This window comes from Oncorhynchus tshawytscha, linkage group LG33, assembly GCF_018296145.1.
Source record: "Oncorhynchus tshawytscha isolate Ot180627B linkage group LG33, Otsh_v2.0, whole genome shotgun sequence".
NCBI lineage: Eukaryota > Metazoa > Chordata > Actinopteri > Salmoniformes > Salmonidae > Oncorhynchus > Oncorhynchus tshawytscha.
In genome coordinates, this window is record NC_056461.1 from 22,000,871 (window position 1) to 22,024,190 (window position 23,320).

Genomic DNA, 23,320 nt, shown 5'->3' on the forward strand with positions numbered 1-23,320 from the left:
ATTTTGCTGAAGATGTAAGACCTCAGACAAATGAGATTGGTTTGTAACTCACTGAAACTGAATCCTCAGCATCCTAATCCACATTCAATTAAGTCTGCTTAATGAAAGTCTTACAAATTAGGAGATAAAACAGCTGATACAAACAAACAAACACCGCTATAGCTGCAGAGTAAATCTTGAGTGTCTTATTACAATTTTTCAATGGCTGAAGAGTCCTAGTAAAGTGTCTCCTGCTATGCACTATTAAAACATCCACCCACAGCCTTGCCCAAGGGAGCAAACTCCACTGAATAATGTCATCTGTTGATTATTTCAGCGGACAGTGGCTTTGTGACAACGGTGTCCAGCGTCCTCCCTGCCCAGGAGAGTGCCATGGGGGTCACCAACAGCCCAAAGCATTCTGGGAAGAAACTGACCAATCAGGTGGTGCATCAGGCGTGGAAGGAGTGTTATCTTAACCAACTGCAACACAAGTGAGTGTCCAGATTGGCTGCTGGCTAACCGAGGCCCAGATCCAGGCAAAGCACTATTTATCTTCTGGCATCTGCTGTGGGATTGTTATTGTTGATGTGCGGTGACACAACTGACGCCCTCACACCTCTCTGTGTGCCCATAGATGCAGTGGGCCCAGTAGTGTGACGCCAAAGAAGGAGGCGCCAAATGGGTTGCCCACCTGGGACTTCACCGACCCAGAGGAGAGGGCACCATGCAGCTGCTCCAGGTTGGCATGGGGGTTGGCATCTGGGGGTTGGCATCTGGGGGTAGTGCCCCAGTCGTTTAGCACGGCAGCATGGCACCAGCCAGCTAAACATCTGGGCTTCATTTTTAGGCATTTCACTGCTTTTAACCGAAAGTCTAGTGCTACTTATGTGAAGCATATTGAAATAGATTGTGTAGAAATAATGTGAACATGGTGAAAATATAAATATTTGTCTTCTGAATGTTGGTATTTTTTTATATGATATGATTCAGATATGTTGAACGTGTACAATACGGGTTGAACGTGTACAATATACGGAACGTTTTAAAAACAACATCCTCACCTGCCACTCTAGTTCTGTCTGCCATCTGATCCTGTTTCTCTTCCTGAAGGTTAAAGCAGCAGAAACAGCAGCAGCAGACCAACACCTCCTCTGCCAACCCTCCGTCTGGTGCCAACCCCACCCCCTCCTCTGGCCCGGCCCTCCCCCCTCCCTCCCTGCCCAAGCACAAGGCCACGGACAAACCCGAGAAAGCCGACAAACAGCCGAAGAGAGCCGCCGCCATGACCCCCTTCCACCACCGCCTCTCTGTGGGCCAGGAGGCCTGCCTGGAACAAGACTCATCTGGAGGGTCCCAGCTCGGCCTAGTCAGCCTGGACCCTCCCCTGGATCCCATGCCCAGCTGCAAGTACCCCAAGCCCCTCTCCGCCGGCAGAAAAGCTCCAGAGTCCATGCTCCACTCCCCTGTCTCCCCATTACCCCCCACGCTCAGCCCCCATCCACGGGGGGGACAGGACCCTGAGGTACTGGACACCTCTGTGGGCATGGCCCCCTGTCCGGATGGGGCATCAGCGATGGGGGGGATGGAACCCAGTGAGACGGCTCTGTATGCAGCCCCTCTGGGGCCCAGGGAGAGGGAGGCTGGGGCAGGCTGGTGGAGGGGCTTCAGGACTCCCAGGGCTGATAAGGCTGAGTTCAGGCCTCCAGAGCTCCCCAGTGACAGAGTGGAAGTAAAGACAGAGACGCAGGCCACTGAGGGAGTTGCACTGAAGAGGTGAGAGAGAGCGAGATCAGTGCATTAATTACTCATTCAAAGACACACACACGCACAGACTTGATCACTCTAAGTTCCCTTTCTTATTTCCTTCCAGACTATTCATGCAGACACAGAAGCGCTTCAAGATCTCGGAGGAGTGTGTTAGGGCCCACATCCAGACCCTGGGTCTCCTGCATCAGCCTGGGGACCCCGGGGATGACCCCTATGACTTCAAGGAGGGAGACATCGAGTACAGCTTCCCCACCTCCAAGAGACTGAAGGGCCAGGGCAGAGACCCCAGCAAAAGAGGCCCCAAAGTAAGGCTCTTGTTACCAGTGAAAGTTACATTTGTTGATTGACACCCAAGCTAGAAAGGGCGAAGAAATTAAATAAAGTGTCTGTCTTCCAGGGAGAGGAGATCAGCAACGGTGCACTGCCTGATGGGAAAGACGCCATGTCCATCTTTAGCTCTGCTCCCAAAGCTGGTGAGGAATTGAATGTTGACACCATATACAAATTATATTCTAAATTAAAAATGTTCCCCGACACATTGATCATAGTGTGTGTTCTGAGCGTTGTCTTTGATGGTCTTGTTTGTGCGTTTCTAGATGATGACTCACCGCAGGACGATGATGCGGCGGCCAAAGCCCAAAACCCTTCTCTAACCAGGGAGACTGATCTGGTGGTCCTCATCTCAGACCTGGAGAACATCTTCGACGAGGATGAGGAGGAACTTAGGGTGAGAAACATTCGAAGAATTACTGCATGTCTAAAATCTGTTCCATTTTCAATTCCCGCTTTACACAAAATGTAATACAGTCAACATCACAATAATACATAATATATATATTATTTAGCACTTTTATCCAAGGCTACTTACATCTGTGTTTTATAATAATATATAGACTGCTTGCCCCAACCAGCACACAGCCAGGGTCCTGGTATCAGGAAGTGAAGATCGGAGGGAAGGGAGGGTGGCTGTGCCCTATCCTTCAAGTGAGTCCAGCTTTACATGTATACGTGATCCGCAGTGTGTTTGTTATCTTATGCATGTTATCTTAGCTGAGTTTAGCGTGACCTGGGAAAAATCATCTGTCTTATCTCTCGCTGTCCGTCTCTCACTGTCCATCTCTCTCTCTCTCTCTCTCTCTCTCTCTCTCCACCCCTCATCTCCTCCCCCATCCCTATCTCTCTCTCTCTCTCTCTTTCTCTCGCTCCACCCCTCATCTCCTCCCCCATCCCTCTCTCTCTCTCTCTCTCTCTCTCTCTCTCTCGCTCCACCCCTCATCTCCTCCCCCCATCTCTCTCTCTCTCTCTCTCTCTCGCTCCACCCCTCATCTCCTCCCCATCCCTCCCTCTCTCTCTCTCTCTCTCTCTCTCTCTCGCTCCACCCCTCATCTCCTCCCCCATCCCTCTCTCTCTCTCCATTCAGCAGTAGCAGACCTCCAGCGGATGTTTCCCACACCCCCTTCCCTGGAGCAGCACCCGGCCTTCTCCCCCATCATGACATACCGCGACACCCCCAGCCAGGAGCCCCCAGCCCCCTCGGTGGGCTCCGACCACCCCCTGGGCCCCCTGTCCTCCACCCAGCTCCAGGAGTACCGGATGGAGGTGGAAGAGGGCATGGCCAGTCCCAAACCTGAGGACATCAAGGTGAGGCATCACAGAAGCAATGGGAATGGACAGGATTAAGTCTGTAGTATGTGCAGAAAGACTACTGTCGATTACAGACAATTATGTTTTACTTTACCATGTTAAAAAAGAATATGTTTGACTTTGTATAGTGAGATGAGTCCCATGAAAAGTGACACCATGTAATCTATTGATGTTGTCAAATTGGTAGATATGGTTAGTGGTTAATGATAGAATGGTGAAAAGGCTTAAAGGCCCAGTGCAGTCCAAATTCAGTTTTCCTGTTTTTGTATCATATTGTACAACAGGTGATGAAACTAACGCTTAAAGTGTGATTTTTTTTTACCAGTGTTATTTCCTTATAGTTGCTGGTTGAAAATATAATTTACACAGGACCTTCTAATCAGCAGGTTTGCATGGGCGGGAATTTCGGCTTTCCATGGTGACATCACCATGTGGTAAATTAGTTAATAAACCAATAACAAAGAGAGTTCCAAACCTCTCCCCAAATAACATCTAATTTTCAGTTTTGCCTCACCCCTTAGACCACTCCCAGACAGTCTTATCAAAATTATTGTTTGAGAAAAAGTTATTTGCTAAAAAACAATTTTTTCCCATTTTTATGGAAAAATTGGCAAAAAAGGTACTTACAGGTTACCCATAAATGATTTTAAATTGATATAACAACATCTGCATTGGGCCTTTAAAATAAAGTAGCTACAGGGCACTATGCAGCCTACCAGTCTTAATGTAAACCTTACTGCCTGGTTTGATCTTGTCTGATGTTGCTGTAGCATGTTTATACTGTACCTGCTGACCTGGCCTGCTAGGGGACTTACTGGTATGTGGAACCAAATACCTGAACCTCTCAATACACCTCAAATCTCACACAGCCTGTTTGAACTCATGACAGTGTTAATTAAGTGCTAATTGTCTATCATTGTGACCTGTTACTGTGGGGACCCATTTGCAATGAGCTCTCCTTCCCCATCCCCCTCTTCAGGACTTCTCATTTGTGTACCGTGTCCCCTCCGTCCAGCCACAGATGGGCTGCTCCATATTTGCTCCGCTGCGGACCCTCCCCAGCCAGTGTCTGCCCCCCCTCAAGTTGCCTGACCAGTGTTACTACCGGCCTTCCTGGGCCCTGTTGCCCAAGATGGAGCACTACTCCTCCCTGCCGCCCTCTCATCACACCCCATTCATCAGAGATGGATATGTGTAAGTACTGTACTAGTTCTATTAAAGGTGGATGGATGTTCATAAAATATTTATTAAGCGTTACCATACTAAATTTACAGCTATCAATAAAATGTTAAGGCGGAGTTTTTATGGACAGTATAATTTGAAGGTTTGGGGATAAGTATTTTGCTCTGTCTGATCACCAATTCCTCTTTGTGTGTTTGTCCTCCAGCAACATCCCCAGTGTTGGGGACCAGGAGTATGCCCAGTTGAGTGCCAGCGCTCTGTCCGTGGGCACCACCGGGGGCATCCTCCCCTCACCCTCCCCTGCCACCCCCCGCTTTTCTGTCCCCACCCCTCGTACCCCCCGCACCCCCAGAGGCGTTGGCACGGCCAGCGGGCAGGGCTCGGTGAAGCAGGAGGGCACCGGGACAGAGCTGAGCTCCCCTACCTCCACGCCTTCCACTAGCCTGCCTATGAGCTCCGTAGCTGAGCCCCATACGTCCAGCCCCCCAATACCCGAGGCCCACAGCCTGTACGCCGCCCTGCTTCTCTCTGACTCAGTCCTCAATGTCTTCAAAGACCGCAACTTTGACAGCTGCTGCATCTGCGCCTGCAACATGAATGTGAAGGGCGCCGACGTGGGCGTGTACATCCCCGACTCCACGCTCGAGGACCAGTACCGCTGCATGTGCGGCTTCAGCGCCATCGTCAACCGCCGGCTGGCCCACGGCACGGGCCTCTTCCTGGAGGACGAGCTGGACATCTTCGGGAGGGGCTCAGAGGTGGGCCAGGCAGCTGAGAGGAGACTGGCGCTCTGCCGCAGAGACCCACCCATGGGAGACCCCCGGGCCAAGCGCCCCCAGGACTCCTCCCCTGCCCCTTCCTCTGTTATGGTGCTCCTCCAGCAGCAGTGCTCCCAGCCCATCTCCTCCCTGGCCTCCATGCACCTCCCTCCTTCCTGCTCCTGCCACGGCCGCCAGGGGGCCCTGCTCCATAGCTGGATGGCTGACAAGCAGTGGGCGGATGGCAGTGATGCGTGTGTGGAGTGTTACAACGCGCTGGTACAGGGACAGCAGTATGTGGATAACCCCGCCGGAGGGAAAGTAGATCCGGCTGTTGTGAGGAGCAGCGCTCTACATTCCTGGCCTCACACCAATAGTAAGGAGGAGTGATCTGGCTGGGATGATAAAAGGATGCCAATGGATGATACACTCTTAGAAAAAACGTTGCCACCTAGAACCTTAAAGAGTTCATTCAGCTGTCCCCATAGGGTTCTACCTGGAACCAAAAAGGGTTATCCTATGGGGACAGCTGAACCCTTTTGGAACCCTTTTTTTAAGAGTGTAGTAGTAGGAGGGTGCCAGTGGTGATGTCTATGTGTGGTGAACTGATTAGAGTTATAGAGACAAATGCCTTTTTTTTCTTATAATGGAAAAACAAGCAAGATCAATCCATTCACTCAAAGTTTAAATCCATGTTTCTCTTTGTTAGTTTCGGACTGTTGTGTGATGTGACGTTCAATGTGTATGATGTGTATTTATGTAATGTATGTATTTGTTTGTGTTCTCGTGTGTGTGTGTGTGTGTGTGTGTCTCCTTGTCTCTCCCCAGTGCTGGACATCAGTATGCTGTCATCCCAGGACGTGGTGCGTATGCTGCTGTCGCTGCAGCCCTTCCTCCAGGACGCCATCCAGAAGAAACGGATGGGCCGGACCTGGGAGAACATCCAGCACGTACAAGGACCGCTCACATGGCAACAGTTCCACAAGATGGCTGGACGGGGCTCCTACGGTAAGCCACCAGGGACACTGTTCAGTCTCTAGTGATTTGCTTTGTGGTGTATTTTAGCAGCCACATTAACTGTGGATGACTTTGGGCCTGATTTTTGTCTGGATTTCAGCATGTGATGTGAGATGTGAATTTAAGATTAGGAGTTTTGGAGTCGACCTGACAGAGTAGGCCCTACGTTATATTAACAATATTGTCAGTGCAAAGATATTTGATTTGGTTTGCATTGTTTCTTAGCAGCCCTTACTGGATCATGCTCTTATGTCAATGTAGGAGTAGGCTCTGTATTATATTGATATTATATTTATATTGATCCCTTGCCAGTACAAAGGATGACATGAGAAATGTAATCAAATAAGAATTTTAGAAAATTAGACCTTTAGCTAGTCCAGTCAAGCATCCCATAATGCAGTACAATGTCTCACATGCATCATCTTGCTTCTGACCAGGGTCCGAGGAGTCGCCAGAGCCTCTGCCTATTCCCACCCTGTTGTTGGGCTACTACGACTACTATGACCGTAACTTCCTGGCGCTGTCGCCCCTGGCGCTGCCCTTCTGGGAGAAGCTGCTGTTGGAACCGTACGGGGGACAGAGAGACGTGGCCTTCCTGGTGCTCTGCCCCAACTCTGACACCCTGCTGGCTGGGGCACAGGTCTTCTTCCAGGAGCTCAGCGCTGTCTACGAGGTAGGTCCTGTCATCTACATCTACTGTATCACAACCCTCTTGTCCAGGAAATTCTTACTTTTTTCTTTCAGAATATACAGTAATTACCAATAGACGTTTAAATGTGTGAAGATGTATGCAATCAAGGTGAGATACTGCGTATATGATCTATAGCCCTTGACCCCTGCCTATGTCCATTTTCAGACATGCCGGTTGGGGAAACACAGACCCCTGGCCAAGGTGTCCAGAGATGGCCTGGTGCGTGTGGGGGCAGTGGACACAGAGACAGAAACAGAGAAGGAGAGGCAGGAGGAGGAGCAGATAGACCAGTGGTTCACAGGGCCCTGGGCTGGACAGCAACACATCGACAACCTCAGAAAACTTAAACTCTATGCCCGAGCCTGCAGAAGGCAGCTAGGTAAGAAACTGAGCTTTATGATTGCATTCTATTCTATCGTTTATGCTACTGTACCTATTAACCCTCCCCTTGTGATGTTTATGTGATATAGACCTAAATCTCTGTGGAGACACTATATTTACATATGTATGTGGACACCCCTCCAAATTAGTGGATTTGGCTATTTCAGCCACAATCTTTGCTGACAGATGTATACAATTGAGCACACAGACATGCAATCGCCATAGACAAACATTGGCAGTAGAATGGCCTTACTGAAGAGCTCAGTGGTTTTCAACATGGCACCGTCATAGGATGCCACCTTTCCATCAAGTCAGTTCATAAACTTTCTGCCCTGCTAGAGCTGCCCCAGTCAACTGTAAGTGCTGCGAAGTGGTAGGCGACACAAGCTCACTGAATGGGACCGCTGCGTGTTGAAGCGCGTAGCGCGTAAAAAAATGTCTGTCCTCGGTTGCAACACTCACTACCGATTTCCAAACTGCCGGTGGAAGCAATGTCATCAGAAGAACTGTTTGTTAGGAGATTCATGAAATGGGTTTCCATGGCCAAGCCGCACACAAGCCTAATATCACCATGCGCAATGCCAAGCGTCGGCTGGAGTGGTGTAAAGCTCACCACCATTGGACTCTGGAGCAGCGGAAACGCGTTCTCTGGGGTGATGAATCACTCTTCACCATCTGGCAGTCTGACGGACAAATCCGGGTTTGGTGGATGGCAGGAGAACGCTACCTGCCCCAATGCATAGTGCCAACTGTAAAGTTTGATGGAGGAGGAATAATGGTCTGAAACTGTTTTTCATGGTTTGGGCTAGGCCCCTTAGTTCCAGTGAAGGGAAATCTTAACTCTACAGCATACAGTGACATTCCAGACAATTATGTGCTTCCAACTGTGTGGCAACACTTTGGGGAAGGCCCTTTCCTGTTTCAGCATGACAATGCCCATGTGTGCAAAGCAAGGTTCATACAGAAATGGTTTGTCGAGATCAGTGTGGAAGAACTTGACTGGCCTGCACAGAGCCCTGACCTCACTCCATCAAACACCTAATGCTCTTGTGGCTGAATGCAAAGCCTTCCCAGAAGAATGTAGGCTGTTAAAGCAGCAAAGGGGGGACCAACTCCATTTTAATGCCCATGATTTTGTTATGAGATGTTCGACAAGCAGGTGTCCACATACTTTTTGTCGTGTAGTGTATTTCAGGTCTTACTAAATTGGTATAACACAAACTACTCTGTGCATTTCATCTCTAACTTCCCCTCTATGTATTCCTCCACCCAGGTCCACAGTTGTCTGCCCTGTCTTTGGACAGTAGTCTGTTTATACCCCCCAAGCATCAGCCTCCCTTAGCCCCCACGCCCTCATCAGCCCAGCCTGCCCCCTCCTCCAGCCAGCCCCCCTCTGGCCCCGGGGCCCCTGCTGAGGGAGAGCCAGCGGCAGCCCCTAGCTCAGGAAGCACCCCTACCCCCACGGCAGCAGCCTCGGACCAACCAGGCCCAGCAGAGATTACCCAAGGAGGGGCCGCTGAGGCCAAGACTACCCCCAATGCCACACCACCCCCACCCAGCCAGCCAGCAGAGACCCCTGAGAGGTGAAAATCTATGCTAGGGCATATATGCTTCTATATTGCTATTGTATTACTATGTTATTATTCAGTATTCTATGTTATTATTCAGTATTCTATGTTATTATGATAGTGGGATATTAATTATGTCTCCTCCTAATTTACCAGTTTGGCAGAGCGGGAGCGAATCGGCATTCCCACGCTGGCGGACTCAGCCGATAGCCACGCCCACCCCCCGGCCATCGTGATCTATGTGGTGGACCCCTTCCTCTGCTCAGGCGGATCGAGGGATAGTGGAGGAGGTGGAGAGGAGGAGGAGGGAGAGGAGGTGGAGGCGGGCAGTGTGTGGTTACTAGGGCTAATGCGTTGCTACACAGAGATGCTAAAGACATTGCCAGAGAGCATGAGACCAGCTCTGGTGTTACAGGTAGGTTCATATACCCTACTGTTCTCTCTATAGCTTCTGTATCGTTGAATATTATGATTGTATAGATTGTAAAGAGACGGAGACTGTGGGTAGCACCCTAATTCCTGTATAGTGCACTCCTCTTGACCAGAGCCCTCTGGTCAAATGGAGTGTACTATATACTGAATAGGGTTCCATTTCAGACGTATTCTGGCATGTTCGTATTCTGGCATGTTCTACCAACAGTAATGAATATCTCCCCAGGTCAAGCTGCTCTCATACCAGTGTTCATTCATTCCCTATGTGTTGTCCAGGTGGTGCCTTGTCAGTACCTGCTCCAGCCAGCCAGTGGTGAGAGCCCTCTGTACCTGCAGCACCTGCGCTCCCTGGCCTTCTCAGCCTACTCTCAGTGCAGACGCCTCCTACCCACAAAGACACACATCAAGTCTCTGACCGGTTTCGGCCCCGCCTCCACCCTAGAATCTGTGCTTAAGAGCCCAGAGGTAAGGCTTCAAATCAAATCAAATCAAAGTTTGTTTGTCACCTGTGCCAAATACAACAGGTAGACCTTACAGTGAAATGCTTACTTACAAGCCCTTAGCCAACAGTGCAATTTTTAAGTTAAAAAATAGGTATTAGGTAAACAATAGATAAGTAAAGAAATACAAAAAAGACAGTAAAATGACAGTGAAAATGACAGTAGCGAGGCTATATACAGGTGGTACCGGTACAGTGTCAATGTGCGGGGGCACCGGTTAGTCGGGCTAATAGAGGATATATGTACGTGTAGGTAGAGTTAAAGTGAATATGCGTAGATGATAAACAGAGAGTAGCAGCAATGTCACAGAGGGGGTGGGCGGGTGGCGGGACACAATGCAAATAGTAATGGTAGCCAATGTGCGGGGACACCGGTTAGTCGGGCTAATTGAGGTAATATGTACATGTAGGTATAGTTAAAGTGACTATGCATAGATAATAAACAGAGAGTAGCAGCAGCGTAGAAGAAGGGTTGGGGGTAAAAGCTGTTGAGAAGCCTTTTGGTCCTAGACTTGGCGCTCCGGTACCGCTTGTCATGCGGTAGCAGAGAGAACAGTCTATGACTGGGGTGGCTGGGATCTGTAACAATTTTTAGGGCCACCTCTGACACCGCCTGATGTAGAGGTCCTGGATGGCAGGCAGCTTAGCCCTAGTGATGTACTGGCCCGCACGCACTACCCTCTGTAGTGCCTTGCAGTCGGAGACTGAGCAGTTGCCGTACCAGGCTGTGATGCAACCAGTCAGGATGCTCTCGATGTTGCAGCTGTAGAACCTTTTGAAGATCTGAGGACCCATGCCAAATCTTTTCAGTCTCCTGAGGGGGGATAGGTTTTGTCGTGCCCTCTTCACGACTGTCTTGATGTGTTTGGACCATGATAGTTTGTTGGTGATGTGGACACTAAGGAACTTTAAGCTCTCAATCTGCTCCAGTACAGCCCTGTCGATGAGAATGGGGGCGTGCTCGGTCCTCCTTTTCCTGTTGTCCACAATCATCTCCTTTGTCTTGATTACGTTTAGGGATAGGTTGTTATTCTGCCATCACCCGGCCAGGTCTCTGATCTCCTCCCTATAGGCTGTCTCGTCGTTGTCGGCCTACCACTGTTGTGTCGTCTGCAAACTTAATTTCTGGTGTGGGAGTTGTGCCTGGCCATGCAGGCATGGGTGAACAGGGAGTACAGGAGGGGACTGAGCATGCACCCCTGAGGGGCTCCAGTGTTGAGGATCAGCGTGGTAGATGTGTTGCTACCCATTACCCCTTCTAAGCATTGTGTGTGAGACCAACCATAAGTCTGTGTGATTACCAGGGGCTGATTACCAGGGGCTGAGACATGGACACCCATTTAAACAGACACAGGCTTTGGACACATAAGTGCCTAACCATTTATCTATACATCTCTCATCTATTTTTAACCCGAGACTCCAGCAAAAATAGGCTTTTCATTTTTACCTGACCTTCATTTATCTACATTACCAGCCCTTATATTTAGCCTCCCAATTAAGTGTTTTTTACGATTTTATTTTCAGGAAAAACAGGGCTACAAGTAGAAAACCAAACAACTTGACATAAACAGTTGCATTCATGAGATTCAATGGCAAATGTCAATATAAAATGAAGGTTCGCCAAAGAAAAAACATGATAAAAATGAATGTATATGAATGCTGTAAGTAGAACAATTGTTTGCTCACTGGGAAATGAATGTCCAACTAGTCAGTGACAAGTGTTTGGAGTTTGACAGCAACTATGTGAGCTAATTACAGTACTATAGACACTATGTCCTGGGATTTCCTATGATCTATGTAGAATAACCCCTTCCTTACCTTTTAACCACTCTTGTGTAGCTTGTGAGCATCATAGAGTAGAACATGTTGAACATGACTCTCAGCTTTTAGTAGTTTGTAGCTCAAACCATTTGGACTCTACAGGTTTAGTATAAAAGACTCGGCCCCAGGCCCCTTCATGATCAGCCCTTGTCTCACAACTCTAGCTCAGCCCCCGGTACTTCACACAGACTTATGGTTGGTATCACTGTCACGTTCTGACCATAGAGAGCCCTCATTTTCTATGGTAGAGTAGGTCAGGGCGTGACTGGGGGGTTTTCTAGGTATTATTTTCTATGTGGGGATCTAGTTTAGTTTTTCTATGTTGGTGTTTGGTATGATTCCCAATTACAGGCAGCTGGTAATCATTGTCTCTAATTGGGGATCATATTTAAGTAGAATTTTTTTCCACCTGTGTTTTATGGGATATAGTTTTTGAGTTTGTGTATGTTACACCTCTTTGTTACGGTTCGTTGTTTGTTTCGTTCTTTCTTTGTTGTTTTGTGCGTTTCTAATAAATAATATGTGGAAACCATATGGCGCTGCATCTTGGTCCGATAATTATTCCAGCCAACGTGACAATCACACACAATGTTTAGAAGGGGTTAGAAATCCGGAGGGACTCATTGTGTTAACTTGTACATAAACACTTCAACTCTCTCACAATCCTACTCTCTTTCTCTCCCTCTCTCTCTCTCTCTCTCTCTCTCTCTCTCTCTCTCCCTGTCCCCTCCCCAGCACCCCAGCCCTCTACAGGGCTACTCTCCCCCGTACATTCTGGGTCCTACCCGTGCCAAGATGCCGGAGCCAGGGGAGTTGTGGGCAGAGATCCCTCCCAGGTACAACGTGCTGTTTGTGGGCTACTGCCTGTCCCACGACCAGCGCTGGATCCTGGTCTCCTGCACCGACCAACAGGGAGAGCTACTGGAGACCTGCATCATCAACATCGACGTGCCCAACAGGTACAGTCAGTCAATCAGTCAGTCACTCAGTTACTCAGGGCCTGGGAGAGTGGAGGATATCTATGGAGAGGTGTGTGCTAATTGTGATAATGTGCTAGTTGTGATAATGTGAAACATACCCTGGGCTTTTTTGTCCTTCATTGTGTCTTCATAGTATGCTAGGCTATATTAAATTGAATAAAGTCAGACACTATTGTAGCATTTCACAATCTGCAGGAGAATAGCATGCACCTATTTGGTTGTTGAATTAATACAGGTTATGCCATGGTAATGCTATGCAGACATTACCAAATGTTCTTCTCCTCTCTCCCTGCTCCTCTTCAGAGTGCGGCGGCCCAAGGTCTCGGCCAGGAAGATGGGGCTGCAGAAGTTATGGGACTGGTGTGTCGGCATCATCCAGATGACCTCACTGCCCTGGAGGATCGTGATTGGTCGGCTGGGCAGACTAGGACACGGGGAACTGAAAGGTGAGTTCAGTATAGAACAGTATAGAATGCCTAACTCTGTCTCATTGCCCTTGCTGTTTGCTGTAGAAATCTCCAAGGTGGATCATGACAACGTTTTAAGTTAAGCTGAAGCTGGTGGTATTGTTACTGATGTTGTTTAGGGCAGATTTTTCAAATCTCTATATTTTCAGCAACATGATTTCAGTTGATCCAGAGGAGATGACAGTAGACTGTAGAACCATTCCCTGTGTTGATCTAACTCTCTCCCTCTCTCCCCCCCCCCCTCCTCCCCTCTCCCTTGCCTCCCTCCCTCCAGACTGGAGCGTTCTCCTGGGGGAGCACTCCCTCCACTCCATCAGTCGCCAGCTGAAGGAGGCGTGTCGTATGTGCGGCATCTCCTCCGCGGACTCCCCCTCCATCCTCAGTGCCTGCCTGGTTGCCATGGAGCCCCAGGGCTCCATCGTGGTGATGCCAGGTTAGCAACAGCAGCATCAGCACGCTGGGCCGGCCCATTGATGATGTGTTTAATGTACCTTTCAGATCTAAAAATGGAATAGACATAATTAATAGATGTTTTAGAAGCTCACTCTAAGAGCCCTGGGGTTGCAGATACACCATGTTATGACCCAGAGGTGAACAGTGTAATAGTGTGTTTAGCTCCAATGCACAGTACAGTACAGAGGTTGTACGATCTTAATAGAGATGGCAGTAGTAATGCGTGGAGGGTTAGCTCTGCACAACACCAAGGAGCAGACACATTACTGCGCTCAGGGAACACATTACACTTCCACACATTGAAGGAGCACTTTGTGCTGCCACACTCACTTCACAGCACACGGTAATGCAGACATAATAGAGATTGCAAGGTTCTGCCAAGTGGATTTTACAGTACAGACACTCTGCACTGCAAGACATTGTGCACAGCAATAGAAACTTTAGCACACTCAACTGATTTCTTTGCCGACACACCGCAAGCTCTATTGAGGTAAATCACAATGCAACCTTACATAACATATTGACAATAAATTGTTTGTGTGTGCAGATGCGGTTACAATGGGCTCGGTGTTTGGTCGCAGCACAGCCCTCAACCTGCAGACGTCCCAGCTGAACACCCCTCAGGATGCTTCCTGTACCCACATCCTGGTATTCCCCACCTCCGCCACCACCCAGCTGGCCGCCAGCTCCTACCCCACAGAGGACAACGCCGGTAAGGGCTCCACATTAGACCTCCCTGTTGGCACTCCCTAACTGGGAGTGTCATACTGGAGCATAGTGCAGAGTGCATTTAGATGCAAGGTTAATCAATACAACCTAGATGTTAGAGACAATAAAAATATCTAAAACTATATATTGAGCTGGAAATCACAAGGTTTAATATCAGTAACTAGGTATTGTGTACTCAGTATCTTACAGTAGCTGTTGTTGGATTTATTATTATATGCAGTTCACACTTAAGTGCCTACTTATTTATCTACACATCTGACACCTATTTTTATCCCTGTCAGTCCCGAGGCCCCAGCAAAAAAAGGCTTTTCATTTATCAAACCTTCATTTATCCGCATGATCAGCCTCACAATGAAGTGTTTTGCCATTTTATTTTCAGGAAAAACAGTGCTACAAGTACGAAACAAAATCATTTGACATAAACAGCTGCATTCGTGAGTTTTATTAACAAATGTCAATGTAAAAATAACGTCCGCCAAAGTAAAAACCTGATTTAAAAAAAAATGACAACCCACCAGGGTGCACAATTGTCTAAGGATTGTTTGCATACTCCCTTTGGAACTGTCACTGCCTTAATGGTTTCAGAAGAAGATACACTGGACTACACGGTGTAGTCTACACCTCTTGTGTATGACAAGTTACATGTGTACGTCTATAGCTGACTAGCTGACTGTGTTTGTCTCCAGATGACATGTTCGACCTGCCTTTCCCTGATGAGCTGGAGAATGACATAGGACATGACATTCTCAACCTTCACCCTTCCCCCAACACCTCCCCAGTACCCTCCCCTGGCTCCCCCTCTGGCATGGGGGGAAGCTCACATTTCCAGCATAACAGGGTGAGTTCAGGAACCAGGCTGGGACTCGATTCATGTGAATTATGCAGAACTTTTCCTGATACTGTTGGTGGATTCTAGAACATTGGCATGTTCTAGAATCCTGCTTTAAAATAACAGAGCCCTATTTAATCTGTATCGTGGAAAATCAGCTTTAGAGTGTGATTCAAATTTGAAGGCAATGTTCCCGCTTTAGCACAGATTGCATTCACGGGAAACACTGTGTACGCAGGCTCAATTGGAAATGACCTTACATTTCTATCACGGAATCTGTTACACGGAACCCAAACCGGCTGTGCGCCATCGTGCATAAATGTATTTTGTCCCCCCACACCAAACGTGATCACGACACGCAGGTTAAAATATCAAAACAAACTCTGAACCAATTATATTAATTTGTGGACAGGTCGAAAAGCATTAAAATTGTATGGCAATTTAGCTAGTTAGCTTCCACTTGCTAGCTAATTTGTCCTATTTAGCTAGCTTGCTGTTGCTAGCTAATTTGTCCTATTTAGCTAGCTTGCTGTTGCTAGCTAATTTGTCCTGGGATATAAACATTGACTTATTTTACCTGAAATGCAGGTCCTCCACTCCGCCAATTAATCCACACATAAAATGGTCAACCAAATTGTTTCTAGTCCTCTCTATTCCTTCCAGGCCTTTTCTTCTCTTGACTTTATATTGCAATTGACAACTTTCATAAATTAGGTGCATTACCGCCACTGACCTCATTCGTCTTTCAGTCACCCACGTGGGTATAACCAATGAGGAGATGGCACGTGGGTGCCTGCTTCTATAAACCAATGAGGAGATGGGAGAGCTAGGACTTGCAACGCGATATGCGTCAGAAATAGAACTGATTTCTATTTTAGCCCTTTGCAAATCAGATGCTCTTTGGCGCGCTCGAGCAATGTGGGTACAATCATTTAATAACATAGATTTCTACATTTCCTGAGAACCACGTGGTCAGTCTGTTACTCTTCAACGGGGTGAGCTTTGCCTGTGTTATGGTGTGGCGCTATGGTCTATAATTAAAATCCTATGGTGTACTTGTAATGTTCAGTACACAGACATTTGTTATAGTCGAAAATAGAGCAGCTGTGTGGTCTGGTCTTTGGCAGCCATGTTGCCCCCAGTATTAATGTTCCGTCTGTCCCATGTGCTCCTCCAGAGTCAGGGAGAGAGGCTTCTGTCCAGGGAGAACCCTCCGGAGGAGCTGAAGCAGCAGCCTCTAGCCCTTGGATACTACGTCTCCACTGCCCAGGCCGACAGCCTGCCTCACTGGTTCTGGGCCTCCTGCCCTCAGGCTCAGAACCAGTGTCCACTCTTCCTCAAGGTAAGGGATCCGTGAACTTGTTGATTTTGTTTGTGCCTGTGGGGGGCGTGTGCATTCATTCTTTTGTGTGTGTACGTCTGTGTGTGTTTAGCCACTTACTGTGTGTTTTCTCCCTCCAGGCATCGCTACACCACCACATCTCCATCGCCACAGCCCAATCAGACGAGCCCACTCAGACGAGCTCAGACAAGACCGCTAAGAGGACGCCTCACCCTCTGGACTCCAAGACCACCTCTGACGTGCTCAGGTTAGTAAGTCTCTACTGTATGCCCTGTACCCACTGCCCATCCCATCCTACCTTCTCCTACTGTGTAACACCCCAACCTCTCCTCTTCTCTCACTCCGACACATAGGTTGTCATTGTCACTGACTTGTCCTCTATGGTGAAGTAGTAGCTGTATGCCTGCATCATGTGTAGGCTGTTGAGGACAACACTTCATCTACTATGATGTATGTTCATGTTATGTGTTCTCTAACCCCAAACCCTGGTGCTCATGTCTTGCGTCCTGCTGTAGGTTTGTGTTGGAGCAGTACAACGCCCTCTCGTGGCTGACGTGTAACCCTGCCACCCAGGACCGCCGCTCCTGCCTGCCCGTCCACCTGGCCGTGCTCACACAGATGTACAATGCCATCCTCAACATGCTCTAGCGATGGGACTTACTGACAGACAGCTGAGGAAACTGAGTACTGGACAATCCATGGCCTCTGAGGTCATGTGTGCCTGCCTGCCTGCAATGCCTCTGCCTGGACACCAGAGAGCGCTGGAGGTCTGTTTTCTTTTAATGAATGAACGCATGGGACGAGATTTATGGACCTCTTTTACACCTGGTGTTATCATGCGATCTGTGATCGAATCGCGGCCATATTTCAGTGGATTGATGGCCAAAATGGTGGCAGGAGAACAACAGATGGTCCTTGGTTGGGAAAACAAACAAACGCCTATGTACAGTACAGAGACTTTTGAACATGAACAGTTTGGTCAGCCGTGAGACCAGCCTAGTGCAATTCTTACCTTTAGAAAACATCTCTTGTAAGATGTGGTGATGTGCCAACAACCATTGTACGTTGAAAAGGCACATACAGCCTGAGAGAGAAGATGGAGATATCCAACTATGCCCTTTTTATTGTCATAATAGGACATTTCAGTGTTACACTTGTCATTATCAGATCAGCATTGTTGTACAGGAGGACTTTCCACCCTGTTCCTGTGAGACTGAAGATGTTTTGAAGCCATGGAGGAGACATGTTAAAGGGTGGACTATGTGAATTACAGTATGGTCCTGCATGAAGAATTGGACCTTGTCCCTTACCAGCCATGACAGTGATACCCTGGGAGCTATAAAAGCCAAAATCATGTAGGATGGGAGCCTGGGAGTCACATGCATAAAAGTCCTGTATCTGCCCCACACTGCACAACCAGGGAACCAAATGACCACAGCAACACAGCAGCTTCTTACCTTCGATTTGACACATTTGTATAGAACTGTGGTTGTAATGACTCAAAAGTTTAGTAATGAAATTCATACCAACATTCATAAGAGGGTGAAGAACACAACAATTTCCTATGAGGGGAAAAGCATTTGATAATGACACTTTTTCCTTACTTTTGGAAGTGACAGTTGTATTGCTGTAGATATGAACACACTGAATACTAGTTGACAAATCTTTATAGTGTAAAAAAAATAATTTGCAAAGAATTGAGACTTATTTTTAATATTTAAAACATCATTTTGAACACAGAAAAATGATCAAGGCCCTTTCCAAATTTAATATCAATTGCCTTTGGGTTGGAAATGGAAATTGTCCTTTTAAAGGAAATTGTAACAAAAATTGTTAAAATGCCATATTTATATATAGTATATAATGCATATAAATTCAAATATATATATGTATATAAATATATATATATATTACCTCTCTAAAACAACCACATGATGGTGATGGTGGTGGGGGTTTATACATAACTTTCTTTTTGAAGAGGCAAATACAGTATACATCTTTTATTAAAGACAATGCATTTTAGTTCTATACTTTTAAACTTTTTCAATTATTGAAATGTTGACTTTTAGCCTTTTTATTGAATCCGTTTCAGTTAAGGTTCTCAATACTGCAAAGATATATTTATAAAGTGTCTCTCTTCTCCTGCTAAATAAACTTGAAATAGGCAATAGACTTCAATGTTATGTATTTGAGAGTTACTTGGGTGTTGTATATTTAACTAATATGCTTTACTTCAGTGGTGGTCCCAAATGATGTCAAGCAAACCATCAGAAAAGCCTATTCCTTGAGCCCCTCCACTCAAATAGCCCTGCTATTTGTACAATTCCTAGCATGTTTGTATACAATTTTCAGCTGTGTTTTGGGAATTTCTCAAGGCTGTACATTTCACGCCGGTTTGATTTACTTTATATTAAGTGATTCCTATGAAGTATTTTCAAATATAAATATATGCATATGAAGTCTCATTCAAATACAGCCAAGGGTGTAATGCCAATACTTGTACACTAAAGTACAAAAGAGGACAAGTTTGCAAATTTGTTACATCTGCCATCACTTTGAATATGAGACAGATCAATCTCAGAGAAGAGATCTGTGACTTTTACACTCTTTTTTTAGTAAATTATTAAAACTCTTGACAAATAAATTCCCTTTGAGTGTGTGTGTTCTTCTATTTGACACTGGATTCATTAATCTTTTGATATCTTTATATGACTTGGGACAGTGCCACTCAGAGTACTCTCATTAAATTTGAGACAGCCTGCATGATTAGTCCCAGACATTGATTCCATTGGCATGTTGTCTCACTGATTATATGTCAAGTGGTTGGAATGGTGTGGTGTACCAATGTTCTGCTATCTGCCTTTAAGTAGAAAAGAGGAAAGAGGAGGAGAGGGCCTGTTAGCATGTTTCAATGCTTTCCCTCTGTTCTGTCAACACAGGGGCCTGTGAATTGGATCAACACCTCAGACCCCCGATCACATCTGCCCTCCATATTGGAGACTATGTGGGAGAAATGCTGAGAGCTGCCCTCCATACTGGAGACTATGTGGGAGACATGCTGAGAGCTGCCCTCCATATTACAGACTATGGTGGAGATATGCTGAGAGCTGCCCTCCATACTGGAGACTATGTGGGAGAAATGCTGAGAGCTGCCCTCCATACTGGAGACTATGTGGGAGACATGCTGAGAGCTGCCCTCCATATTACAGACTATGGTGGAGATATGCTGAGAGCTGCCCTCCATATTGGACACTATGTGGGAGACATGATGAGAGCTGCCCTCCATGTTACAGACTATGTGGGAGAAATGCTGAGAGCTGCCCTCCATACTGGAGACTATGTGGGAGACATGCTGAGAGCTGCCCTCCATATTACAGACTATGGTGGAGATATGCTGAGAGCTGCCCTCCATATTGGACACTATGTGGGAGACATGATGAGAGCTGCCCTCCATGTTACAGACTATGTGGGAGACATGCTGAGAGCTGCCCTCCATATTCCAGACTATGTGGGAGACATGCTGAGAGCTGCCCTCCATATTACAGACTATCTGGGAGACATGCTGAGAGCTGCCCTCCATATTACAGACTATGTGGGAGACATGCTGAGAGCTGCCCTCCATATTACAGACTATGTGGGAGACATGCTGAGAGCTGCCCTCCATATTACAGACTATCTGGGAGACATGCTGAGAGCTGCCCTCCATATTGGAGACTATTTGGGAGACATGCTGAGAGCTGCCCTCCATATTACAGACTATGTGGGAGACATGCTAAGAGCTGCCCTCCATATTGGAGACTATTTGGGAGACATGCTGAGAGCTGCCCTCCATATTACAGACTATGTGGGAGACATGCTGAGAGTTGCCCTCCATATTACAGACTATGTGGGAGACATGCTGAGAGCTGCCCTCCATATTACAGACTATGTGGGAGACATGCTGAGAGCTGCCCTCCATATTGGAGACTATGTGCCAGACATGCTGAAAGCTGCCCTGCATATTACAGACTATGTGGGAGACATGCTGAGAGCTGCCGTCCTTATTGGAGACTGTGGAAGAAATCGAGAGAGCTGCCCTCCATATTACAGACTTTGTGGGAGACATGCTAAGAGCTGCCCTCCACATTACAGACTATGGGGGAGACACGCTAAGAGCTGCCCTCCATATTGGAGACTATTCGGGAGACGTGCTGAGAGCTGCCCTCCATATTACAGACTATGTGGGAGACACGATGAGAGCTGCCCTCCATATTACAGACTATGTGGGAAACATGCTGAGAGCTGCCCTCCATATTACAGACTATGTGGGAGACATGCTGAGAACTGCCCTCCAATTTCCAGACTATGTGGGAGACATGCTGAGAGCTGCCCTCCATATTACAGACTATGTGGGAGACATGCTGAGAGCTGTCCTCCACATTACAGACTATGTGGGAGACATGCTGAGAGCTGTCCTCCACATTACAGACTATGTGGGAGACATGCTGAGAGCTGTCCTCCATATTACAGACTATGTGGGAGACATGCTGAGAGCTGCCCTCCATATTACAGACAATGTGGGAGACATGCTGAGAGCTGCCATCCATATTACAGACTATGTGGGAGACATGCTGAGAGCTGTCCTCCACATTACAGACTATGTGGGAGACATGCTGAGAGCTGTCCTCCACATTACAGACAATGTGGGAGACATGCTGAGAGCTGCCATCCATATTACAGACTATCTGGGAGACATGCTGAGAGCTGCCATCCATATTACAGACTATGTGGGAGACATGCTGAGAGCTGTCCTCCACATTACAGACTATGTGGGAGACATGCTGAGAGCTGTCCTCCATATTACAGACTATGTGGGAGACATGCTGAGAGCTGCCCTCCATATTACAGACTATGTGGGAGACATGCTGAGAGCTGCCATCCATATTACAGACTATCTGGGAGACATGCTGAGAGCTGTCCTCCATATTACAGACTATGTGGGAGACATGCTGAGAGCTGTCCTCCACATTACAGACTATGTGGGAGACATGCTGAGAGCTGTCCTCCACATTACAGACTATGTGGGAGACATGCTGAGAGCTGCCCTCCATATTACAGACTATGTGGGAGACATGCTGAGAGCTGCCCTCCATATTACAGACTATGTGGGAGACATGCTGAGAGCTGCTCTTTAGTGTTACTGTACCAGCCCAGATACAGCTTGTTCTCTCATTAACACCATATCTTCATCAGCCCTTATCAGGGATGATTATCAGTATGACACCGTTGTGCTAACAAAAACAGTTCTGTTTCTGACTCATTGAAACAAAACAGAAACATGACAGATAGTGTCAGTTGCCTTGCACCTCACTGGTTTCATTCATAAATATATCTTTATCTACACACAGTGCATACTGTACACATATTGTAGATCTGTTTTTCTGTGCCACAGGTCAGGACATCCTGTAACGGGTGCACTGAGAGTCAGGAAGCAAGTTCAGGGAGTTAGTGTTTTAATAAATTAAGAAACAAAGAACACTAACCACAAACAAAAGCACCAACATGAAAACACAGTCAATAACACCTAAGGAAAGAACCAATGGGTGTGACAGATATACGGAAGATAATCAAGGAGATGATGGAGTCCAGGTGAGTGTCATGAGGCGCAGGTGCGCGAGACGATGGTGACAGGTTCGCGGGATATTCAGTAGCCTGATGACCTAGAGGGCGGAGAGGGAGTATAGGTGACACTTCCTATGTAAATCATGTTTTTGGAGGAATATCTTGTGGTCACATTGACCTTCACATTAGCAGTGACACTCAGAGACAGTTGTCTGTGTCCGTGACAGACTGAGACAGATTGCCGGGGCCCGGGCAGTGCCACACGCTCTGTATGCAAAACAAGGTGTTCCCACATTAATGCCCCATCAAAATGCCAGCTCTTAATCACAATTTACCAAATGAGCCATCTATCAATCCAGCAGAAGGTTACTGTAAGCTCCAGGCCAGTGGCAACACTGAAATTTGATTAAGTCGACCTCGTGCTGATTGAGACGTTGTCCTGCCTTTGCATGTCTTCAAGTCATCACACAAAGGAGGGTCCATCGGTGGCAATGCAGCGGGGTGCAGCTCAGCTGTTGAAACCTGCTTAGTAGCATGTCTATTCGATATATTCTAATCAATCAGATGAAAGTAAAATACCTTCTGTAGGACCAGCTGTTTTCAAGGTGCACCCTTTTTGTGTCATCGTATCTAATTATTTTAAAGCACCACATCCTGTGGCTTTAGAGTGCAGGTTAGAAGGGAGGAGTGCTGTTTGTGTTTCGGAGAGTGCAGGACTCAGGAGCATGAGTGCACGGAAGTGTTGCCTAATGATTCTCCCTCCAGCCAGAGTGGAGGTCAGAGACTCAGGGTCAAATGAAAAGTCAAGATGTAAGGCAGCAGGCACAGGGAGGAGGAGGACAACGAGGTCTGGTGAAAAGCACTGAAGAGTCACTCGTGGTGTGGCAAGGTTGTCTAATGGCCACTGTTCGGCCACGCCGAGAGGAAGTTGACTAATTGAGTTGTTGCACTATCCACAGATGGCTTTTAGGACATGTTCATTCACCTGCTACAGCATGTGCCTCACCGCCACTCACGGCTGCAGTCAAATGGCCTCCAGACTGGACAATACAACCGAGGACCTGCCCTGAAAATGTGGCTGTTAGCGCAAATACAATTAGCACTCAATTACATTTTATCCCCTCCTGGAAAACGTCTGCCTAAATGAGGGACAAGGTTCTCTATAGTGGTATCGTAT

General features: G+C 47.2%; 1 protein-coding gene across 5 annotated transcripts in view; it reads left to right on the plus strand.

The window, feature by feature from the left end:
* The window catches only part of LOC112230985 (mediator of RNA polymerase II transcription subunit 13-like), a 118,353-nt gene extending 99,167 nt beyond the window's left edge, over nt 1-19,186 (plus strand). The window contains exons 8-31 of one of the 5 annotated variants that reach the window (XM_042311617.1): nt 317-473; nt 617-721; nt 1,093-1,755; nt 1,853-2,054; nt 2,147-2,222; nt 2,346-2,476; nt 2,643-2,733; nt 3,170-3,390; nt 4,409-4,587; nt 4,781-5,709; nt 6,162-6,341; nt 6,788-7,023; nt 7,207-7,420; nt 8,696-9,005; nt 9,147-9,405; nt 9,699-9,887; nt 12,478-12,701; nt 13,026-13,168; nt 13,464-13,622; nt 14,190-14,354; nt 15,058-15,209; nt 16,378-16,542; nt 16,662-16,789; nt 17,058-19,186. In XM_042311617.1, the coding sequence (XP_042167551.1) occupies nt 317-473; nt 617-721; nt 1,093-1,755; nt 1,853-2,054; nt 2,147-2,222; nt 2,346-2,476; nt 2,643-2,733; nt 3,170-3,390; nt 4,409-4,587; nt 4,781-5,709; nt 6,162-6,341; nt 6,788-7,023; nt 7,207-7,420; nt 8,696-9,005; nt 9,147-9,405; nt 9,699-9,887; nt 12,478-12,701; nt 13,026-13,168; nt 13,464-13,622; nt 14,190-14,354; nt 15,058-15,209; nt 16,378-16,542; nt 16,662-16,789; nt 17,058-17,190 (5,411 nt within the window). In that variant the 3' untranslated portion in view covers nt 17,191-19,186. Of the gene's footprint in view, nt 1-316; nt 474-616; nt 722-1,092; nt 1,756-1,852; nt 2,055-2,146; nt 2,223-2,345; nt 2,477-2,642; nt 2,734-3,169; nt 3,391-4,372; nt 4,588-4,780; nt 5,710-6,161; nt 6,342-6,787; nt 7,024-7,206; nt 7,421-8,695; nt 9,006-9,146; nt 9,406-9,698; nt 9,888-12,477; nt 12,702-13,025; nt 13,169-13,463; nt 13,623-14,189; nt 14,355-15,057; nt 15,210-16,377; nt 16,543-16,661; nt 16,790-17,057 lie in introns of all 5 variants that reach the window. The other 4 variants (XM_024397447.2, XM_042311614.1, XM_042311615.1 and 1 more) reach the window with 4 other exon arrangements.
* The last annotated feature ends 4,134 nt before the right edge of the window (nt 19,187-23,320 follow it).